Raw genomic sequence first — 20,999 nt, forward strand, 5'->3', positions numbered from 1 at the left:
ATCTTTGCTAATCTGATAGGCAAAATAACCCCAGTAATTTATTTCTGTTTTCAAAAAATCTTTAGTATATGTTTATTGTTGATCTGCATTTCTCCAAGGATAACATAGATAAAACTTCTAGTTTTGAGGAAGAGAGTTATTTATGTACAAAGAGGTTCATCCCAGCATTACTTATAGCAGTTAACAACCAAATAGGGAATCAACCCACCAGTTAAGGTATAAACATATGTTGGAATATTTCATAGTCACAAAAAAGAATGTTTTGGATGAATATTTACTAGCATGGGGAAATGATTATAGTATCAAGTTTGAGAAAACTTCTTAAGGAAAAAGTCAAAATGCAAAATGATTTACAGAATAATTCCAACTCTGTTAAAATATATATGTTAGAAGAAAAAGACGGGAAAAAATTAGAAAGACATGAAGGAAACACAAGTCATTAATGTTCATCTCTGTAAGATGGAATTTGGGATGATTTGAATTTTCTTCAGACTTTTTTGAAGATGCCAAATTTTCTCATAGTACGGGGCTAATATTGAACACGTGGTTGGTGTGTTTATTATTCTCAGTGCTTGGGCTCACTCGCCCTCAGTCATTTAGCATTATCATTAATGATCTATTTCAGTAAACTAAACAGACATATGCTTTGGTTTATCCATAAGACTAACTAAGGGACATGCTCATTAGTACTGGAACTGTGTTGGGGGCAAGGCCCGGCTTTCAAGGAGTGTGACTTCTGAAAGGGGAGAGGAGCCATCTGCACATCTGTAGCATAACAGGCAACAGCATGTCTACTAAGATATGGCAAAGGCTCCTAGACAAGGTGGCATTTCAGCCCAGCCCTGAAGGATCATTTGGATTTTATATATAACATTTGTCATTTTTTTTCTGACTCTATAAGAAATGTGTTTATTACAGAAAATAGGAAAATGTATAAGATAATAACAGACATGTATAGGGTTATTATCATGTGTGGAACACTGTGCTAAATCCTATATACGGAAAAATCTCATTTAACCCCCCAGCAACCCAAAAAGATGGGTGTGATTATCTGTGCATTTCAAAGGCAAAGGAAGAGAGTATAAAAGAGATTGAGGGCTTCCCTGGTGGCGCAGTGATTGAGAGTCCGCCTGCCAGTGCGGGGGACGTGGGTTCGTGCCCCGGTCCGGGAGGATCCCGCATGCTGTGGAGCGGCTGGGCCCGTGAGCCATGGCTGCTGAGCCTGCGCGTCTGGAGCCTGTGCTCCGCAGCGGGAGAGGCCACAACAGTGAGAGGCCCGCGTACCGCAAAAAAAAAGAAAAAAAAAACGCAAAAAAAAAAAAAGAGATTGAATGATACATGATTGGAAAACTGGCAGAGGCAGTAATGGAACCCAAGTTGACCTGGTGCCATCAAAAATATAAATCAATGTTAAGCCCATTGCTTTCAGTCTCTTTTCTTCCCTGTGCATGAGCTTTTCTTGGGTTCTCTTGCTGCTTACACTCTGAGAGGTCATCACTCAAGCATCATTGGCACATGGGTGGGAACTGAAGGCATACAAGTGGACGAGATCACCAGGGAAACACACAGAGAAGACAAAAGGCTCTGGGAACAAATCCTAAACAACAGAGATGGAGACACCCTCCCAGGTCTGGGCTGGGTGGACAGGAGGCAACATCAGGAAACACTTCACTGTGGTGGTAATCTTGGAGCTGAATCTTAGAGGGTGAGGTTTGCCAGGTTCAGAAGAGGAAGACAAGGTCTTTGAGCAAAGTGAGCAAAGGAAAGAACATCTGCAAAGACTTATCGGATGCAAGGGACAACATGTTAACTTGGAAAACCAGCAAGTGATTTCAGTATGGCTAGAATATAGGCGTGTGTGTGTGTGTGTCTGTGTGTTCATGTGTGTGCAGGTATCTGTGTGGGTGTGGGAGTGCATCTGTGTGTTTATGTGACTGTGAATATGTGTTCAGGAGGCTAGGGTGATGACGGAGAGCCTAGAGGGGGAAGCAGGGTTCAGATCATTAAAGACTGTGTATCCTTGTATTCGATGGTATATGAAAAATACATATAGAAAAAGATTTATTATGAGGAATTGGTTCATGTAATTATGGAGAATGAGAAGTCTCACGATCTGATGTCTGCAAGCTGGAGGCCCAGGAAAACTGCTGGTATAATTCAGTCCAAGTCCAAAGACCTGAGAACCAGGGGAGCAGGTGATGTAAATTCCAGTCTGAGGGCTGGAGAAGATGAGATGTCCCAGTTCAGTCAGTGATGGGGGGTGGGGAGTGATGAATTCTTCCCTCCTCCACCTTTTGTTTTATTCAGTCCCTGGGCAGATTGGAAGATGCTCAACCACATTGGGGAGGGCAATTTACTGAGACCATTGATTCAAATGCTAATCCCACCTGGAAACGCCCTTACAGACATGCCCAGAAACTATGTTTAATCTGGGCACCTGTGGCCCATTCAAGTTGACACATAAAATTAATCATCACAATCCCTTTTAAAAGGTTTGGAATGTTATGGAAAAAGTCTGGGAACAAAGTGTGGAGATCCCTGAAGGCCACTAATCAGTATAAACTTTATGTGGAAGGCAAATGGGAACCTTTGAATTTTTTTCAAGAGGGAAGCGACAAGATGAGAATTGGGTTTTTGGAAGATTCTTGGGCTGGATGGTTTGGAGAAGGAAGAGGCAGGAGAAGAGGCCAGTTGGTAGAATATTATAATAGTCAATAGAGAGGGGTAATGAGCATATGCATTAGGATGATAGCTACAGGGTGATGGTAGCATATACTGGGGTAAAGGGATGGGTGATGGTGGATTTGGGCTGACAGAGATGAGAAACATCAGTCTACTGGGTTATCTGGCAAAATCCATTGTTGAACATCAAACCAACAGTTCAAAAGCATGTCCGTTCTTCCTTCCTTCACCCATTTACAACAGATATTTACTGACTGACTACTCTGTGTCAGGCCTATGCATGGGGAACCCCTAGTTCAGTGTGGAATCTAACAAGTAACCGGACTGTAGTAACCTAGTGTTACAAGGGGCCAGAAATCAACAGACTCAGAAGTGGGGGAGGCAGTTGAAACACCCAGGACAGTATTAAGTGTTAACAAGATACCAGGCCCCAAATGGAGTCACTTATGCTAAGCTCCACTTCACCAAACTGAGACACTTAATTACAGTTTTGGCTCTCCCAGAAATGGAATCTTAAAGTAGTCAATCAGGAATCACCTGATCAGCAGTAATTAGGTAATCTGCCTTATAGACCTCTGCCATCTCCTAGAGGAAAGTAACCTTGCAATAAGCAACCTGCTTTTTCACCTAGTATAAATTCCTTGTTCCTTCTCCATTGTGTCTATGAAAGTCTTTCATTTTGTACAGCTCCTCTCTATCTGCTAGAGTGGATACTGCCAGATTCGTGAATTGTTGAATAAAGCCAATAAGAGCTTTAAAATGTACTCAGTTGAATTTTGTTTTTTAACATGAAGGATATGGGCTACCTTCTTGTAGGATGGCACTTCTAAGCTGGAAACTCAGAGGAGAGTCCCCTACAGGTAGAGACAGTGGGAGCTGGTGATCCCCCAGGTGAATAAGATATGGTTTCTGCCCTGGTGGATGGGGACAAATAAATAAGACAATGCCACTGGACATAAATGCAACTAAATCATGCATATATACCATTCTTTATTCAAAAACGAAAACTCTCCTCTGTACAAATTTATCCTTTTTAAAGCTGAGCTCTCTGGACCATTACCCACCAGAACGTCAAAGTGGGACATAAGCCTTCCCTGCAGTGTACCCCCAGGCATTTGAAGGATGGGCTCAGCGTCCTCCTTGCTGCTGAACGAATGTAGTTAATGAGTGTTGGTGGCAGACGGCTGACGTCCGGAGACTCAGCCTTCCAGTGATGTCCACTTCCCTGATCCCTCTGCTTTGCCTGGTGTCTTATTTCCCTCCGCTCTGGGGCAAACTGGGGCTGAAAGAGGACCTCATTAATTGTTTTGGGGACCCGAAGGTGGGGGAGGCTGGAGAGGGAGAAAAAACATGCTTTGTGTACTAGAGAAAGAAAAAGGAAAGTGAAATCCGAAACGCAGGGGCACAAAGCGACCCCAGGCAGACACTTTGTGAACCGCTGGGGGGAGCACAACTCGGTGGGTGGGTGGGTGGGTCACATGCCCAACCTACCATTCTCCTGTTCTGGTATCAAAGCCGAAGGCTCAAGGACAGGGACAGCAGCAGAGGGGTGGGGGGGCATCTGCGTCTCTACGCTCCCACAAGTCCCCCAATTCTCAGGCCCTGGCTCCCCACTTCATGGAGCCTCGGTCACGGGCCGGGGGCGTGTATGAGGGGCGGGGCTGCGTGGAGCTGAGGAATTTTAAAAAGAGGTAATTAGCATCCTCCAATCCCATTGGCTCTCCGCCGGCCCTGCTTTACATACGCCCGCCCCGTTGGGCCGCCCGCGGCTTGCGGGATTTTGTAGGGTTTGCAGCTGTCGCGGTCGCTGCTGCGCTTCAGTGCCGGGCGGGCGAGCGCTGAGCGAACCCCCGGCCGGGAACCGGGAGCCGGGGAGCCGACAGCCGAGAACCAGCTGCCGGCAGAGGTGCTGCAGCGGACATCTGGGTCGATTTCCGTCCTACGAACACCGAGGCCGGCTCCCAGTGGTTTGTGCGCCCAGCCCGGCCCGGTGGGGAGGGGGTCAGACAGTTTTATTTTATTTTGGAAGAAAGAGAAGAGTCCGGCGTGAGCTTCTCCCCCGGCCTGGCTCGCTCCTCAGCGTGTCCCAGCTCCGGCCCGGGCTCTGGAAGATGACTCTCTGCTCTGCCCTGCGTATTGCAGCGGCGACAGCTCGGGGAGGCATCCGAAAGTAGTAACAGTAGGTAGTAGCGGCTGGTGGAAAAGTGAGCCGAGGCGGCGCGGACTCGGTTCTTCCCGCGCCCGGGCGCCCGCTTTTCCTCACTGCTGCTTCCCCTCGGCTCCCCGGCGGCCGCAGCATGAAGTGGCGCAGCGATGGCCAGGAGAGGTAAGAAGCCCGTGGTTCGGACGCTGGAGGATCTGACGCTGGACTCGGGTTATGGTGGCGCGGCGGACTCGGTGCGCTCCTCCAACTTGTCCCTGTGCTGTTCCGACTCGCACCCGGCGTCCCCGTATGGCGGGAGCTGCTGGCCGCCTCTAGCTGACTCCATGCACAGCCGGCACAACAGCTTTGACACTGTCAACACTGCCCTGGTGGAAGACTCCGAGGGGCTGGACTGCGCCGGCCAGCATTGCTCGCGGCTGCTGCCGGACCTCGACGAGGTCCCCTGGACCCTCCAGGAGCTGGAGACGCTGCTACTGCGCTCGCGGGATCCCCGGGCAGGCTCGGTGGCCCCCGGCGGCCTACCCAAAGACGCGCTGGCCAAGCTGTCGACGCTGGTGAGCCGGGCGCTGGTACGCATCGCCAAAGAGGCGCAGCGCCTGAGCCTGCGCTTCGCTAAGTGCACCAAGTACGAGATCCAGAGCGCCATGGAGATCGTGCTGTCCTGGGGCCTATCGGCGCACTGCACGGCGGCCGCGCTGGCCGCGCTGTCCCTCTATAACATGAGCAGTGCCGGTGGCGACCGCCTGGGCCGCGGCAAATCGGCGCGCTGCGGCCTCACCTTCTCTGTGGGCCGCGTGTACCGCTGGATGGTGGATAGCCGCGTGGCGCTGCGCATCCACGAGCACGCAGCCATCTACCTGACGGCCTGCATGGAGAGCCTTTTCCGGGACATCTACGCGCGGGTCGTGGCCTCCGGGCTGCCCAGGAGCTGCAGCGGCCCGGGCCCGGGCTCCAGCTCCGGCCCGGGTCAGGGCTCGGGCCCCGGAGCAGCCCCCGTGGCGGATAAGGAGCGGGAGGCGCCAGGAGGGGGAGCGGCTAGCGGCGGCGCCTGCAGCGCAGCCAGCAGCGCCAGCGGGGGCAGCAGCTGTTGCGCCCCGCCGGCCGCCGCTGCCGCCGCCGCCGCCGCAGCCCCACCGGTAGCCGCCGCCAACCACCACCATCACCACCACCACGCGCTCCACGAGGCGCCCAAGTTCACCGTGGAGACTCTGGAGCACACGGTCAACAACGACTCCGAGATCTGGGGGCTGCTGCAGCCCTACCAGCACCTCATCTGTGGGAAGAACGCCAGCGGTAAGTGGCTGCGCGGGTGCTGCCCCCTCCCACCCAACCCGGCCAAGTCCCGTCGTAAGTTTGCCTCCCGGCCCCCTCCCGCGTCCTTCCGGCTGCCCGCTGCTGTCTTAAGCCTCCGAGGGAACCGCCGAGCTGGAGGCGGCTAGAAACACCACTGGTCCCTCCTGCTCTCGGGATCCGCGTACTTTACGCGCTGGTAGGGTCCCAAGTCCGAGAGGGCGCGGTTCCGCCCCGCATTCGGGGCGGGGCAGCGGCTACCTGAGGCAGGCGGTGGGAAGAACCCAGCACCACTTTGGAGGCACAGGTGTGCGATCATTTGCGCCAAGTACATATTTCTGCCAGAGCCCTGTGTTTCGTTGTTGTTGTTTTTTCATTTTAAACATTTTATTTATTTAAATTTATTTTTGACCTTGAAGATGCCAAATACCCGGGCGCAGGAGTTTGGCTCCCTGGAACTCGGGAGGAGGCGCATTCCGCCCTCGCCACCCAGTTAGCATACTTCCCCGTGCCCTCGGGGACACCGTCGGTGCGCGCAGGAAGGCAGGGCCCCGTGACCGTAAAGGCAGAATGTTTGAGAGCTCGCTCGGCCTAGAAACAGTCGGGGAGAGGTGTGTGTGGTGAGAGGGTGGAGCGGGAAGGCTTATAGGTCCCGAGTTTTTTCCGGGGCAGTTTTTGAGGGCCAGAGCTCACAGCTGGTGGCCGCTGCGCAATGGGCAGGACCCCCCCCCCCCCCCGATTCCGACCTCTTGCCGCTGTCGGTTGGCTGGAAGGTGCAGCCGTCACCACTTGGCTTAAGGAGCGCCACAAGGGACCCGGTCAGGATGGGAGTGGGGCGGGGTTCCGAAGGGACTGTCAGTTTAAGAGGTCTTTTCTAGCAGGTTCTGTCATTCCTTCCCGCACCCCCTGTTTTGAAGGCCGGAGCTGCGTGGGTTTGAACCTGCAGTTCTGGTGGCGGAGGGGTGGGGCCCGGGGCGCTTGTTTTGGAGAGCTCCAGCTGGCGGTCCTGCCTGTCTGCGAAAGCCGGAGCTAGACACTTCAAAGCTTCAGTTTTCCACAGGAAATGGTAGAAGCGTAACTGGAGACTCCAAAAGCGAAATAAAACTTTGTTACATATTCGGCGGTTTGGCTGGAGGTTGCGTGGTTGGAGCTGAAATGCAGTCTTTCTGGGCAGATTTCATTCATGTTGCTGCCTGTCGTTTCCCCGGGGCTGCAGCAGAGATGCAGCGGGCGCGGCCTCTTGGGGGTGCCAAGTGTGTGCATAGGCGTGTGTGCGTATTTGTGAGAGTCTGTGTGCGCGCGTCCGTGCGTGTGTATGTAACTGTGCCTGTGAGTGTGCGCGGAAGCAAGCAGCTCCCGCAGAAGCCCTTCGGAAACAGAACCTCCAGTTGTCAATCCCCTCACCTGGCTTTGGTCATCGTTGGGGGAGGGGAAGGAAGAAGCAAAGCGTGTGTGTGTGTGCGCGCGCGCGCTTGTGTGGTGGGGGCAGGATGGCGACTTCCGCGTTGATCGCCAAGACTCCTCCGACCTCTTTGCCAGAGCCCTTCCCCCTCTGCTGCCAGTAGAGGGCTAAACCTCTAAAGGGAGGGTACCTGTGAGGCTCCCCGTGCCTGCCCCACCTCCACCCGTGAACTCCTGATGAGATGGAAACACCTGGGAGAAGGCGTTGGTCTTTGTGTGTGCTTCTTCTTCTGGAGGAGGAGGATTCACCTGCAAAACCCAGGAGCTTTGGACTGGACAGTTCTTTGTTTGAAGACCTACCCCAGTAAAAAGTGCAGAGAGGCGTAATTTTCTTCCCTCCGCATGTGCCCACCACCCCTGTTCTTATCCCCCCATTACAATCTACTGGCCCCCCAGACCCTTACCTGCTGGAATCTCCTCCCACTCCTGTGTGTCCTTTGGGAAGAAGGAGCATTCCCCTTTGGGCTCCAGTTTGGGATGCTGGGTGCCCTGCTCCACCTTGGCCATTCTCTTGAAGTTATGATTGTGGGTCATAACTCACTTTCCTTCTCTGGGTCTCAAGTCTCCTCATCTATAAAATAAGGGCCTAGATCTGTAATGCACCCCCAGGTCCTCTTGTAGCTCTGTCTGTTTTTGTTAGTAGCCTCTGCATTTTTTGAAATTGGTTTTACTTTTATGATCTTTAACATCTTTTAAAGACAGATTTTATGTTTATCCTTTTTGGAATAAGTATAATTTGAGGAAGGAGAAGACCGCAGAGCTGGTTTGGGGCAGGGTGAATGTGTGGTGGTTAGGGTTTGCTGCCATCATAGCATTTCCCACACCACAGAGCTTAACTCCTAGGTTTCAGGGCCCCTTCAACATCTCTTAGTATGGGATATACTGTAATTTCATTGTGATCTCTTCATCTCTTTTCCTTGGGCTTGTTAAAAATGGCAGGAAGCAGTAAGAAATGAACAGTTAATTTCTTAGGTATCTGAAACATACATTAAACATCAAACCTTTTTCTTCAACTACTTTGCATGACATTCTTTCTGATATGCAAGCTTTATTAAGGAGCCCATGCCTTACATAATCTTTTTCCCCCTTTAACTCAGTAGCCTCACTTATTCATTCGTGAATTCATTTGTTCATCAATATTTATTGAGCAGCTACTAAATCTAAGGGCTGCACAAGTACTGAGGTACAAGCTAATAACGGCTAACATGCATCCAACACTACTCTATATATTGACCCATTTACTCTTCAACATTCCCTTGAAAAAGTACTGCTATTATCCCCATGATACAGAGGAGGAAACTGAGGCACAGGCAACTTAACTGTTTTGCTCTTTAGTGACAGATGAGTTCCCTGCCTTCAGGCCATCCGCCCTGCCCTTCATTACCTACGCAGTTGAACCGAGGCCCTTGATAGCCTGACAGTCCTTCTGTTCTAACACACCATATGTTCCTATTAAACTGAACTGGGCAGTCCTGGATTTCATGTTTTTATATCCTCTGTCAAGTCTGAGAGGGCCTGGTACACAGTTGGAGCTTATTAGATGCCTGTTGAGTTGAGCAATCTATTGTATAATATTGTACAATGATATCCTGAAAGAAACTATTGAATTCTGAGTTCCTTGAACCATCCTTTCAAGTCTTTTTACCTTGGTTGCCCATTCTTACTGCCATCTCTGCACCTGTCCGCCTTTCTAATTTGCTGCTGCTACTGCCTGAGGAATCAGGAAACGGATCACATGGGACTCATGGGGTGATAGCAGTGTCCCTTCTATCTATAGGGGTGTGGGTTCAGGGGTACTTGCATTAGTCAAAATGCATTGCATTGTAAATTTAACATATGTGTGTTTCGCTGTACTGCAAATTACACTTCAGTAAAAAAAGGAAACATAAAAAAGCCATAGGCATCCTTGGATGAAATTTTGTTTTAAATGCAGAAAGAATTTGAAGGGAAGACTGCAAGAGGCAGTGTGGTGTGATGAAAGGGAGAAGGGCTTTACACTTAGAAAGATCTAGCCTCAAATTTTGGCTCTGCCACTTTCTAGCAAGTGACTTAATTTTGCTGAATTTGTTTTTCTCATCTGCACAGTAAGGATTACAAAACAAAAAAAGACATGAAAAAGGAAGAAAACCCAAACCTACCACATAGGGTGATTAAAAGGATTAAATCGGATCAGATATGTGAAAACAACTGTCACATAGTAGGCACTCGATAATAATGGCTCTTCCTTGAAAAACAGATTATTCAGGCTGGTGATAATAATAATAAGGGGATTTGGAATAGTCTCTTTCATTGCTGGGATCCCCAATCACTTTATAAACTTTAATTAACATGAGCCCTCTCCTCACCAGCACTGGTTTGGTGGGTAAGTTGGTGTTCAGGTCTTTTGCTTTTCTGTTGCTCATAAACTAAATGCTTACTCAGCAGTTTTGCTGCCTGCCCCCCCAGCCCCGCCCATCACCCCGTCCACATCCCCGGAGCTGGTTCCATGGTACAGTGTTGCTGTGCTGGACAAAAACATCACAGAAGAAACCCAGCTTTTTACAAAGAACTGCAAAAGCTATCTCAGCAGCCAGCCATGTCAGTGTCTGTGATCACAGAGCATGTTTTTAATTAACTAGCTTAATGTAAATTAAAACTTGGAATTCGGGTCAGTGGAGGGTTATTTGGTTTTCTATTCAGATTTGCCAGTTCAGTGCTGGGGCATTTGTAACTAGAATGTTTCCTGAAACACACCATAAAAATAACAAAAAAATAAACAATGGCAGACCAACCTGGAGATCTGGGGTCAGGGGCGGGGTGGCTAATGGCCTTTGAATAGAAGAAAGCCCTCTAATTCTGGGTCTGTTATTATTTGTGACCTTGAGCCTGACACCAAACTTACCTATAAAACGGGTCTGATTATCATTTACTGAGAGGTAAATATAAAATAGTAATTGACTTTGGAGCCAGACACACCCATAGCTTGCAGTTTCCCTGTCTGTAAAATGGGTCTTGTAATAATAATAGCTATACTTGTATAGTGCTTATTATGTGCCAGGCACTGTTCGAAGAGTGCTATATGTTATAATTGTTGTTGTTACATTAGCTATTGTAAAAGGCAACCCCCAAATCTTAGGAGCTTAACACAACAGAAGGTCCTTTCTTACTCACTAAAGTCTGATTGCAGGAGGAGTGTGGTGGGAGGGTGCTGGAGGGTCATTTAAGTACCAAGACTGACGGAGAGAGTGCTTTCTTTATCTTCAATATGTGGACTTTAGGGCCTTCCTTGGTCATTTATCCAGCCAGTAGGTAGAGAAAGAAGGAGAGTATGGAGGATCTTAAGAAAGGTGTTATGGGCTAAGCCTGAAAGGAGCCTTCATCACTATGCCCATATATCATTGGCCAGATGTGTCACTGGCCCCCTTGGCCACCAAATATCTATGTGCCTCCTTCTTCTCACACACAAAACATGCTTCCCTTCCCCTAAGGGAGGATATTCATGTTCTAGCCAATCTGTGCTTCCAACTTAAAGTTCAAGATCTTTGGGTGAATTCCTGTCCTATCCATGGGATTGAACATGGCTTCTCATGGTTCAGAGACCCATGAGCTAAAAGAGACTCATTATCTTCCCCTCTGTGCCCATATACCATATTGGAGGATAACCCATTAGGAAAAGGCAACAGTGGAAGACCCACAGAAGTCGCTGGCCCTCAGTAATTATGAAATCTTGCCAAGCAGACACTGTGTGACCATGCCCTGGAAGTGGGTGAGGTTCCTTGCTTAAGCCCTGATTCTATTCTCTGGAAGCAGTTTCCTGGTTCATTGTCCTCCATGGTCGTGGCTCTGCCCTGTGGCAGGATTTTCTTTGTCCGTTATTCCTCTTGGCCACACTTGAAGTGGGTCTTGGGGAATATGACCTCCTTGAGGCCCTAAACCTTGTGTAACCTAGTTCCTGCCCTTGAACTTTAAGGGGCCCAAGGATTGTTTTAATGCTTTAACAGTAAAAAGTTTTTAAAATCCAAGCTTATAGATTCTGCCAAAACAATTCCCACAACAACTTAGTAGGATTTTCATCTATGACGTCAATTGTGCCAGCAGTCAAAGTTATTTCCTAGACCTAATTCTCAAGCCTGGATTATTTCTTGGCTTTCTTAACCCCATACCTCTATTTCTCACTCAACTTAATGACAGCTACCTTGAGGCCATCAGGCTTATGTGGTGGGAAGCTTATACACTTCATCTGATATTTATTTCACTTAGAAGTCTGCTCAATCTTTACTCTTATTGTTTGGGATCTAGGAATATTGTCTTCTTCGTGTCTCCACTATTCCGTAACAGTTTTACTTGCAAACAGACTAATTCATGCCTGAGATCCTCTCTTTCCCTAATACCTTGCTAAACTCAGCCAGGAACAAGCAGCAAACTCTCTTACCATTATTTTTCAGTCCTTTTTCCTCTAGTGCTTACAGGCTCAGTAGGCATGAGTTCTGCCTTCTAAGTTATCACAGGTGACAGTTTAACCAAACCTTTTATTGCTGTATAACATGGCACTCCGGTTTTCCAGCCTCAAACATCATAACCCACCATCTGACTTCTAAGCCAATGCCACATATGTAAGGAACCCACTTATGGTGTCAATTTCTTTATTAGTTAGGGTAATGCAAGCTGTGGCATCAGATAAACCCTAACATCTTAGTGGCTAAACACAATAAAAGTTGTTTTCTCATTCATGTTGAGTCCAGTTGAAGGTAAGGGAGGGAGGCGCTGTGTTCCATGGAATCTGATGGAGGGTCTGCCCTCTGGAACACGTGACTCCCAGGAGCTTCCTTCATTGGGGGCAACAGTGTGTGGAGGATGGGGATATTTTTATAGGGGAGTCTTGGATGTGGGTATATTAATTGCTTCCACATTCCAAACACCAGAATTTAGTCATGTGGCCTCAACTAGATATCAGAGGCTGGGAATTATGGTCTCTGGCAAGGCAGCCACTCCCAGCCACAATTCTGTACTGTTAGAGGGGCATCAATTTTTGGTAGAGTGTTAGACATCTCCACCATCATATATTAACTATTTGAATCCTCACCACAACTATATGAAATAGGTGCTATTATTATTATTGTTCCCATTTTACAGGTTAGGAAGTCAATTAGGAAGTAAATTCAAGAATTTGACTAAGGCGACACAGCTAGCAAGTGTTTGGGTCACATTTGAACCGGAGCAGTCTGGCTCTGGACTGCCTTATGGAATGTTTATGAAGATCAAAGTAATATTAAAATAATACTATGGTGGGTGCAAACTGGTTTCCCCAGTGTCTTGTACATGGTACATACTTAACAACTTATTCTTTATCTTTATTATTCTTGTTATTATCATCCTGTTCTGGAAGTGGTATATTATATGGATTAACAACAAATTGGTGTGAAGCTCTCAGGCACGGTTAAAATATGAATCCAAAAGAGTGGGTGCTCCAGGCAAATTGTACTATGTGCCTGTCTTCTCCCCTCTGCCACCCCCTGCATTTCATACACTGGGGAAACTAACAGTTGCTGAGCCGGGTACTGTACGGGGCCTTTCACACACGTTAGCTCATTTAATCTTCACACTGTTCTTGTGAGGTGGGTGTTTCTTATCCCCATTTTATTGGGGGAGGAAACTGAGGCTCAGACAGGTTCAGTGACCAGTCCGAGATGCCATAGCTACTGAGGGGTAGAGTTGGAATTTGGGGTCCAGAGCCTGTGCTCTGAACAGCTATGGCACAGTGGTGAAATCTGGTTCAAATGAGACTCTGAGAGGATCCCAGATGGACTCCAGGGCAGCTTGAGGAGTGTGTGGGGTGGAAGCGGGGCTTGCCCTGGTGCTGCTGGTCATGGTTGATGATCTTCCTTTGTATAATATGTGGTCATAGATCTTTTTTTTTAGCCCCTGCTGGTTTCCTCTTCCCTGGCTGCCCCATGAATCACTGCCCAGCTGTCCATGACGTTGCTATGTAGCCTCCTCAGCCGAGACCCTGGAGCAGCGGGTGGCTTTGTGGCCTCCAGGGGTCAGCTCCTTCCATATCCTGTCTAGCTGGGTAGGCTCAGGGCAAGAAGGAGCTCAGGCCTTCTTACCAGAACTGAATGTAGAAATCTGAGGCTTGGTGGGGAATCTGTCCTCCCTGAGAATCACAGACTGGGTTTTCCCAGACTCTGGAATTAGGTGGACCAAGTCTCTACCACCCATAAGCCAGGTGACCATGGGCAAGCCAGTTAATCTTTCCGAGCCTCAGTTTCCTCATCTGTTAAATGAGGATAATGGTAGTGCTCCCCCCTCCACCACTGGGGGTCTTTGGGGGCATGAGTTAATTTATGTAAAATCCTCAGAATAATATTGAACATATCATAAAAACTCACTGTCTGTTAGCAATTATTATTATTATTAAGTGCTTAAGAAGTGCCAGCCTCCTTGCTTAAAGATCTGTTCCCTGTACCCTGCTTCATTTATTGAGTGAAAGGTTTTAAGCAGTTTGCCAGTAACCAGACTTACTTGATTTGACCACTCACTAGCTGTGTGATATTGGGCAAGTTACCTAACCTCTCTGTTATTCAGTCTTCTCTTTTGTTAAATGAGAAAAATAATAAAACCTAATTCTTAGAGCTTTGGGGAGCTGCCTGGCATATAGAAATTGCTTAATAAATGTTGGCATTATTGGATTTTATTATGTTCATTAAGACTTTTTCTACAGGCACTGTGTTAGATGTGAAGCAACATGGTCTTTGCCCTCATGGAGATTGCAGGCCTGTAGTGGACTTAGTTTTGTCATCAAACAAACAATCATGCAGATGTAAATTTACAGCTATGGCAGTAGCTACAAAGGAGAGATGAATGGGGCTGTAAGAGTCTTTACTGAGGCTCTGGATGTAGTCAGGAGTGAGGAAAGGAAGCAAGGAAGAGTGAGGCTTGAATGAGGTTGAAGAATGGTGTATTTGGTTGAAAAGGTAGAAGAGTACTCCATGAATGCAAGCAGAATGTGCAAAGGGCCTGTGGCAGAAGGGAGTTCGGTAAGGAGGAGAGCAGCCAGTGTGGCTGGAATGGGAGAACCAAGTGAGTGGAGCTGTTTAGAGGTTGGGCTAAGCATCTGCCAGATTAAGGAGTCTGTCTTTCCCAAGGACACTGGAGAGCCTTTGGAAGCTTTTAAGGAGGGAGATGCTGTGATCAGATTTGTGTCCTAAAAAGCTCATGTTGGCTGCAGTACAGAAAGCAGACAGGAAGGGAAGGGTGAATGTGGGAAGGCCAGTCAGGTATTGTTATCACCTCCATCTTACACAAGAAGAATCTGAGGCTATGAAACATTTAGTAACTTTCCCAGAGTTGCTAAGACAATAAATGGCAGAGCAGGGATTTGAACTTGAGCCTGAGGGACTTCACATTCCACCTTCCTTCCACCCGTGCCACGCCTCATCATTCAACTCTCACGTTTTACAGATGGGAAAACTGAGGCCCAGAGCAAGATACTGCCTTGCCCAAGGTCACAAGTTCACATGGCAGATCTGGACCAGTATCCCAGGTTTCTGGATTCTTAGCCCAACTCCCCTCCACTGTGATGCATTGTCTCCTCCAAACCAGATAACTCCTGGGAGGCAGAGTGGGGTGAGAGGCTGCCTTGATGTCAGACAGCAGTTTGGGAGATTAATTTGCCACCTGGGTGTAACATGGCGGGTTTTACTCTACGTATGTCTCACAGCAGCAGGGAATGCTAGTCTGGAAGCTTGCAGAGGTCTCCATTAGCTTGAGCCAAGGAAAGCAATTACTGTGCAGATCAGGTGTGCTGAAGGTAGAATCAAATTAGTGGTTCCCCAGTGTATTAACATCTGAAAGCAAATCAGAGAGGCAGCTCTACAGGGTGAGTGGAACCTTAAGGAGGCTGAGGTTGCTTGGATTCAGTGGGGGTTCTTGGGTAGTGTGTGTGCCATTGTTTCTTCCTAATCCCAGCTCACAGTGCCAGCCAGGGGCTCAGGGTGTGTGTAAGAAACGTGCACACACAGATCACCTCCTGCCTCCCTCCCTCCCTCTCTCTCTCTCTCTCTCTCTCTCTCTCCCTCCCTCCCTCCCCCCCTCCCCCTCTCTCCACCCCCCCACCCCCATCTCCCTCTCTGTCTCCCTGTCTCTCTCTCGATACCTCTAAAATGTCAAGTACTGGGGAGCATACATGGATACATGGTTTTTCCCTCCCTCAGCCTCCTCCCTCAGCCCCTTCAGCCTTTTTCTGGCTGACTTTGAGGGTTAGGGCCTGGGTTCACCCTTGTGAGCAAAACTACACATGGTTCCTGCCCTCACGCAGCTTGCAGGCCTGAGGCAGGTTTAGTTTATGCACAAGGAATCACCCAGATGTAAAACTGCACCCATGGCAGGACCTACTTAGGAGCGGTTCATGGGGCCCGAGGACAAAGCCCCCTCTGACGCGGGCTGAGTCCGGGTGCCCCCTCCCTTGTGCTTCTGGGCTGGCTGTGGCCAGCACAGGGAGACTAGACATCTGGGGCCCAGTGTGGGGTTGGGGTTAAGACTCAAAATTCTCTTCCCATGTTGGAGTATGTCATCAGGGCCGGCAGGGGAGAAGGGCCGGGCACCTCCTCCGCGGGTCGGCGTCTCCGAATTCTGCATCTGTTCCTCTGTCTTTAGAAACCTACCCTCACCCCCACTCCTGCTCGCTCCGTCCTGCAGCTGCCATTTGGGGGGCCAGTTTATGAGTCTCTCGATGCTTCATATTCAGATCACTGGGGCAGGCTGGTGCAGGTGTGGGACCAGAGGCTCAGTTCCAGGGGCCAGGGCTGGGGCCCCAGCCTCTCTCTGCATCCTGACCTCCTCCACGCCTCCCCACCTGCTTCCACTGCTGTTGCTGATTTGGCTGCTGCTCCAAGTCCTCCTTCCTCCCAGCATGAGAGCTGTGGATTAAGGAACAGACCAAAGAGCAAGCTGGTGATTTCATGGCCTCTGATGGTCCCATCATGTGGAACCTCTGGGGGCTGCTGGGAGCCTGGGGAGGGGGGAGGAGGGGGTACAGGAGGGGAGACGGGTCCTCCAGTGAGTGGGAAGACCTCGGCTCAGGCGTAGCGGGGGTACCCATGCTGTGTGACCTTGGACAGGCTGTGACCCCTCTGAACCTGTTTTCTCATGTAAGAATGGGAAATCATGACACTACCAGGTTCTGGTATTCATACAAAGTTACAAGTGTCAAAAGAAGCAACACTTTGGAAAACCATTACCAGCACTTAGTAATGGCAAAAGCTAACACTGATTGAGTGTTTACCCCTGTGTTAGGGTTCTTCAAAGAAACAGGAGTATAACAGGAATTGGCTCACGTGGTTATGGAGGCCAAGAAATCCCACAATTTGCCATCTGCGAGTCGGAGAACCAGGGCCCCAGGGGGCCTCTGGTGTAGGTCCTGGAGTCTGAAGACCTGAAAACCAGGATTTGCTGCCCTCGGGTTTCCCAGTAGCCTGTGCAAAAAAGGAGCCAACGTGAGCACGTACACAATTCAGTGTGATGGATGAGACAAATAAACTAGCTGCTGTAGCTGTTCCTGGGGCTCAGGCCCGAAAGAAATTTGTCAGCAGGAGGCTTGAAGCAGTTATTAAGTTGTACTTGTGACCTCACATTTCGGCCTCTGATTGGTAAGAAAGAATGAGGAGGACCTCTTCTTGATTTGCAGTGTCTCTCTCCCCTCCCTGCTGCCCGCACCTCCTCCCTCATTCCTTACAGAATGTCCAGTTGTGGTGATCATGTGTGTTCACAGAAGGCTGGGGGTGGGCAGCGTATCAGTGTCCCTCCTGTATTTGGGAGGAGGGTCTTGGGGTTAGAATCTGGCCTTGGAAGCTGATGTCTATGTCACATGGTCCCTAGAAACCAGATATGAGTTCATTTGAGTGAAAGTGTACAAATGCTCCTCTGGGTCGGGGTCAGGGGGAAGCATCCTGTGTACTGAGCCTGTAAATGAGGTCCCCAGCAAGCCGGGCTATGAGTTTGGGGAGGTGGGTGGGGCCTGGGCCTTGGAGAGATTGGCACCAGTGTGGTCAGATCAGATGCACTTGAGGGTTTAAGGACAGAAGAGGAGGGCATGAGACCCACTGTGGAACAAGCTGTGTGATCTCAGGCTAGCGATTTAGTCTCTCTGGGCTTGTTTTCTTATCTGAAAAAAACCAGCAGAGTTTTGAGGCTCAGATGAGTCCTCAGATGTGAAAGTGATCTGCAAGCTGCAAGATAATCATTCATTCATTCATTCAAAAAACGTTTATTGAGAGCCTATTATGGAAGAGGCATGGTTCTGGGCACTTAGCATACATCGGTGCACAAACAGACAAAACTTCTTGCCTTCATAGAACTTGTATTCTAGTGGAGGGAGACCCTAAACAATCAACATAAGTGAATAATATAGGATGTTAGAAGTTGATATCTACCATAGAGGAAATAAATCAGAGTAAGGGGCATCTGGAGGGCTGGTGATGGTGGGTTGTAATTATAAATAGTGCGGTCAGGGTGGTCTCACTGACAATGTGAATTTGGTGCAGAGAGAGGTGAAGGTGGTGAGGGATTTACCATGTGAGTACCTGTGGGAAGAGTGTTCCAGGCAGAGAGAGTAGCCAGTATAAAGGCTCTGAGGCAGGAATAGCAAAGAAGCCATTGTGATGGAGAGAAGTGAGTGAGCCAAGAGGGATAAGACAGGAAAACAGAGAGTTCCTAGGAGCCAGCTTGGGTAGGTCCTCATAGGCTATGGCGGACTTTGGGTTTTGCTCTCAGTGAACTAGGAAGCCACTGCAGGATTTTGACTCAGGATTTGAAGGTCTGACTTGGGATGTAAAAAGAATCACTTTGGGGACTTCCCTGGTGGCACAGTGGTTAAGACTCTGCCTGCCAATTCAGGGGACATGAGTTTGAGCCTTGGTCCACGAAGATCCCACATGCCAGGGAGCAACTAGGCCCACGCGCCACAACTGCTGAAGCCTGTGTGCTAGGGCCCGTGCTCCGCAACAAGAGAAGCCACCGCAATGAAGAGTAGCCCCCACTTGCCACAACTAGGGAAAGCCCACGTGCAGCAATGGAGACCAATGCAGCCAAAGTAAATGAATAAGTTAATTAATTAATTAATTAAAAAAAGAAGATCCCATTCTTCCTTTAAAAATAAAATAAAATAAAGAATCACTTTGGCTGCTGGTCAAAACTAGACTCTAGAAGAGCAGGAGGGAAGGCAGGGAGACTGGTGTGTGGAGGCTCTTACAATAATCCAGGCAGGAGATGGTGGTGTCCTGGACCAGGGTGCTAGCAGTGCAGGTGTGTTAAGAAGTGATTGGATTTGGGTCATAATGGAAAGGAAGAGTCAGCAAGACGTTGCCGCGCTGGGTGTGGGGTGTGAGAGAACAAGAGGAGTCAAGGATGCCTCCAGGGACGGTGTGGAGAGAAGGGAACCTCCTACACTGTTGATGGGAATGTAAATTGGTGCAGCCACTATGGAAAACTGTGGAGGTTCCTTAGAAAACTAAAATCAGAGTTACCGTATGATCCATCAATCCCACTCCTGGGTATATATACGGAAAACTCGAATTCAAAAAGATACATGCACCCCAATGTTCATAGTTGTACTATTTATAATAGCCAAGACATGGAAGCACCCTAAGTCTCCATCAACAGCTGAATGGATAAAGATATGGTACATATATACAATGGAATACTGCTCAGCCATAAAAAAGAATGAAATAATGCCACTTGCAGCAACATGGATGGACCTAGAGATGATCATACTAAGTGAAGTAAGCCAGACAGAGAAAGACAAATATATGACATCACTTATATGTGGAATCTAAAGAATAGTACAAATGAACTCATTTACCAAACAGAAGCAAACTCACAGACATAGAAAACAAACTTATGGTTACCAAAGGGAGGGGGGGATAACTTGGAAAAAAAAAAAAAAAAAAAGGATGCCTCCAGGGTTCAGTCTGAACAAAGGGAAGGGTGGAGTTGCCATAAACGAGGTGGGAAAGACCTTGGAAAGAGCTGGTTTGGAATAGTGGAAAGATCTGAAGTCCAGATCGGGATGTACTGAGTTTGAGGTGCCTTTCAGACATCCAGGTGGAGATGTCAGGTAGTAGTTGGATAGCCATGGCTGGTGTTCAGGAGAGAGGATGGTTTGGAGATACAAATTTGGGAGCTGGGAGCATGCGAGTTGATTTTAAAGCCATGAGACAGGACAAGGTCACCTAAGGAGTGAATGTAGAAGAGACCGGAGGACCAAGGATGGGGCCCTTCCTTGACCTGGGCAGAGGAGAACCCAGCAAAGGACACCGAGAAGGAGCAGCCAGCAAGACGGAGAGCCAGAAATACCCTAAAAGTCAGCAGAAGGAAATATCTAGGAGGAGGAAGTGATCACCTGTGTCCTGTGACAAGCGAGGTAGTTCCCACCACTGCTCCCCGAGCTGTGGGAGTATTTCTGCCTGCTACCCCTGGGCACTGTTTGAGGCCCAGTGAACAAGCATCATCGATGTGCTTAATGGGAATCACACTAACCATAGTGAACCAGAAGGATGTTTTGGATGTTTTCTCAAAGGGATGGAGGCAAAATGGCCTCAGTATGTCATCTATAAATTGAGGGAATTAGGCCAAATCGGTGACTTCAGTCTGGGCTTTCTTGAGTCTTAGGGTCCTGTAAAGGGCCTTAGGGAGTCCTATAGGGGTCACATGGGGAGACTCCACACACACACACACACACACACACACACACACACATACACATTTCATCAGAGTTGCTACCCTTTCATCTGTTTTTATATCGGAGTTTTGCATAAGATGCATTTGAAAAAGGGATTCTGTTGCCAGATCAAGTTTGAAAGGCACTGGCCTGGAGGATTAGCAAGTCCTTGCTGCTCTGACTTCCCAGGAGGCTCAGGCTACCCAGGGAGCAGGGATCACACAATGTGCTTTGGCTTTGGCTGTGGAGACAAGCCAGGAGAGCGTGTCCCGCTGAGGCTCGGAGAAGCACTGAGCGAGGTGGGGTGGCGAGAGGGGAGAAAGCTAAGTGCTGTGCTTGGAATCTTGTAGAGCTCCTGGACCCAAAAGAGATGGAAAAGAGAGAAAGGGAATGAGGGGAACCAATACTGGGAAGAGGCGGAACTGGTAGAATGCAGGGTCCAATAACCAGATGCTTCAGAGTCAAACGTGACTCTCCTCTCCCCATCCTCACAATTATTTGCAGTTCTGCTCGCTGCCTGATGCAAAGCTCTTCTTTTTGTTCCTCCTCCGCTGACTGCTGCATCCTCACCTCCCAGGTGGCATTTCTGATATGAGGGAGCAGAGGTAGAACTCTGCTATCAAAGCTGCCTTGGAACCCAAAATAACCCTGTCCAGCCAGACACATTCCAACTTTCCATGCCAAAGTGCTTGCTTTCATTTGTTGAAG

At 48.7% G+C, this 20,999-nt stretch overlaps 1 protein-coding gene across 3 annotated transcripts in view; it reads left to right on the plus strand.

Moving 5' to 3' along the window:
• The window catches only part of ABTB3 (ankyrin repeat and BTB domain containing 3), a 389,892-nt gene that overhangs the window by 71,889 nt on the left and 297,004 nt on the right, over positions 1-20,999 (plus strand). For 2 of the 3 annotated variants that reach the window (XM_059081993.2, XM_067010050.1), the window contains exon 1: positions 4,896-6,139. The exons of the other annotated variant lie outside the window; for it this stretch is intronic. In XM_059081993.2, the coding sequence (XP_058937976.1) occupies positions 4,996-6,139 (1,144 nt within the window). In that variant the 5' untranslated portion in view covers positions 4,896-4,995. Of the gene's footprint in view, positions 1-4,895; positions 6,140-20,999 lie in introns of those variants that run through there. 3 annotated transcript variants of the gene reach the window in all.

Source organism: Kogia breviceps, chromosome 12 (genome assembly GCF_026419965.1).
Source record: "Kogia breviceps isolate mKogBre1 chromosome 12, mKogBre1 haplotype 1, whole genome shotgun sequence".
Classification (NCBI taxonomy): Eukaryota; Metazoa; Chordata; class Mammalia; order Artiodactyla; family Physeteridae; genus Kogia; species Kogia breviceps.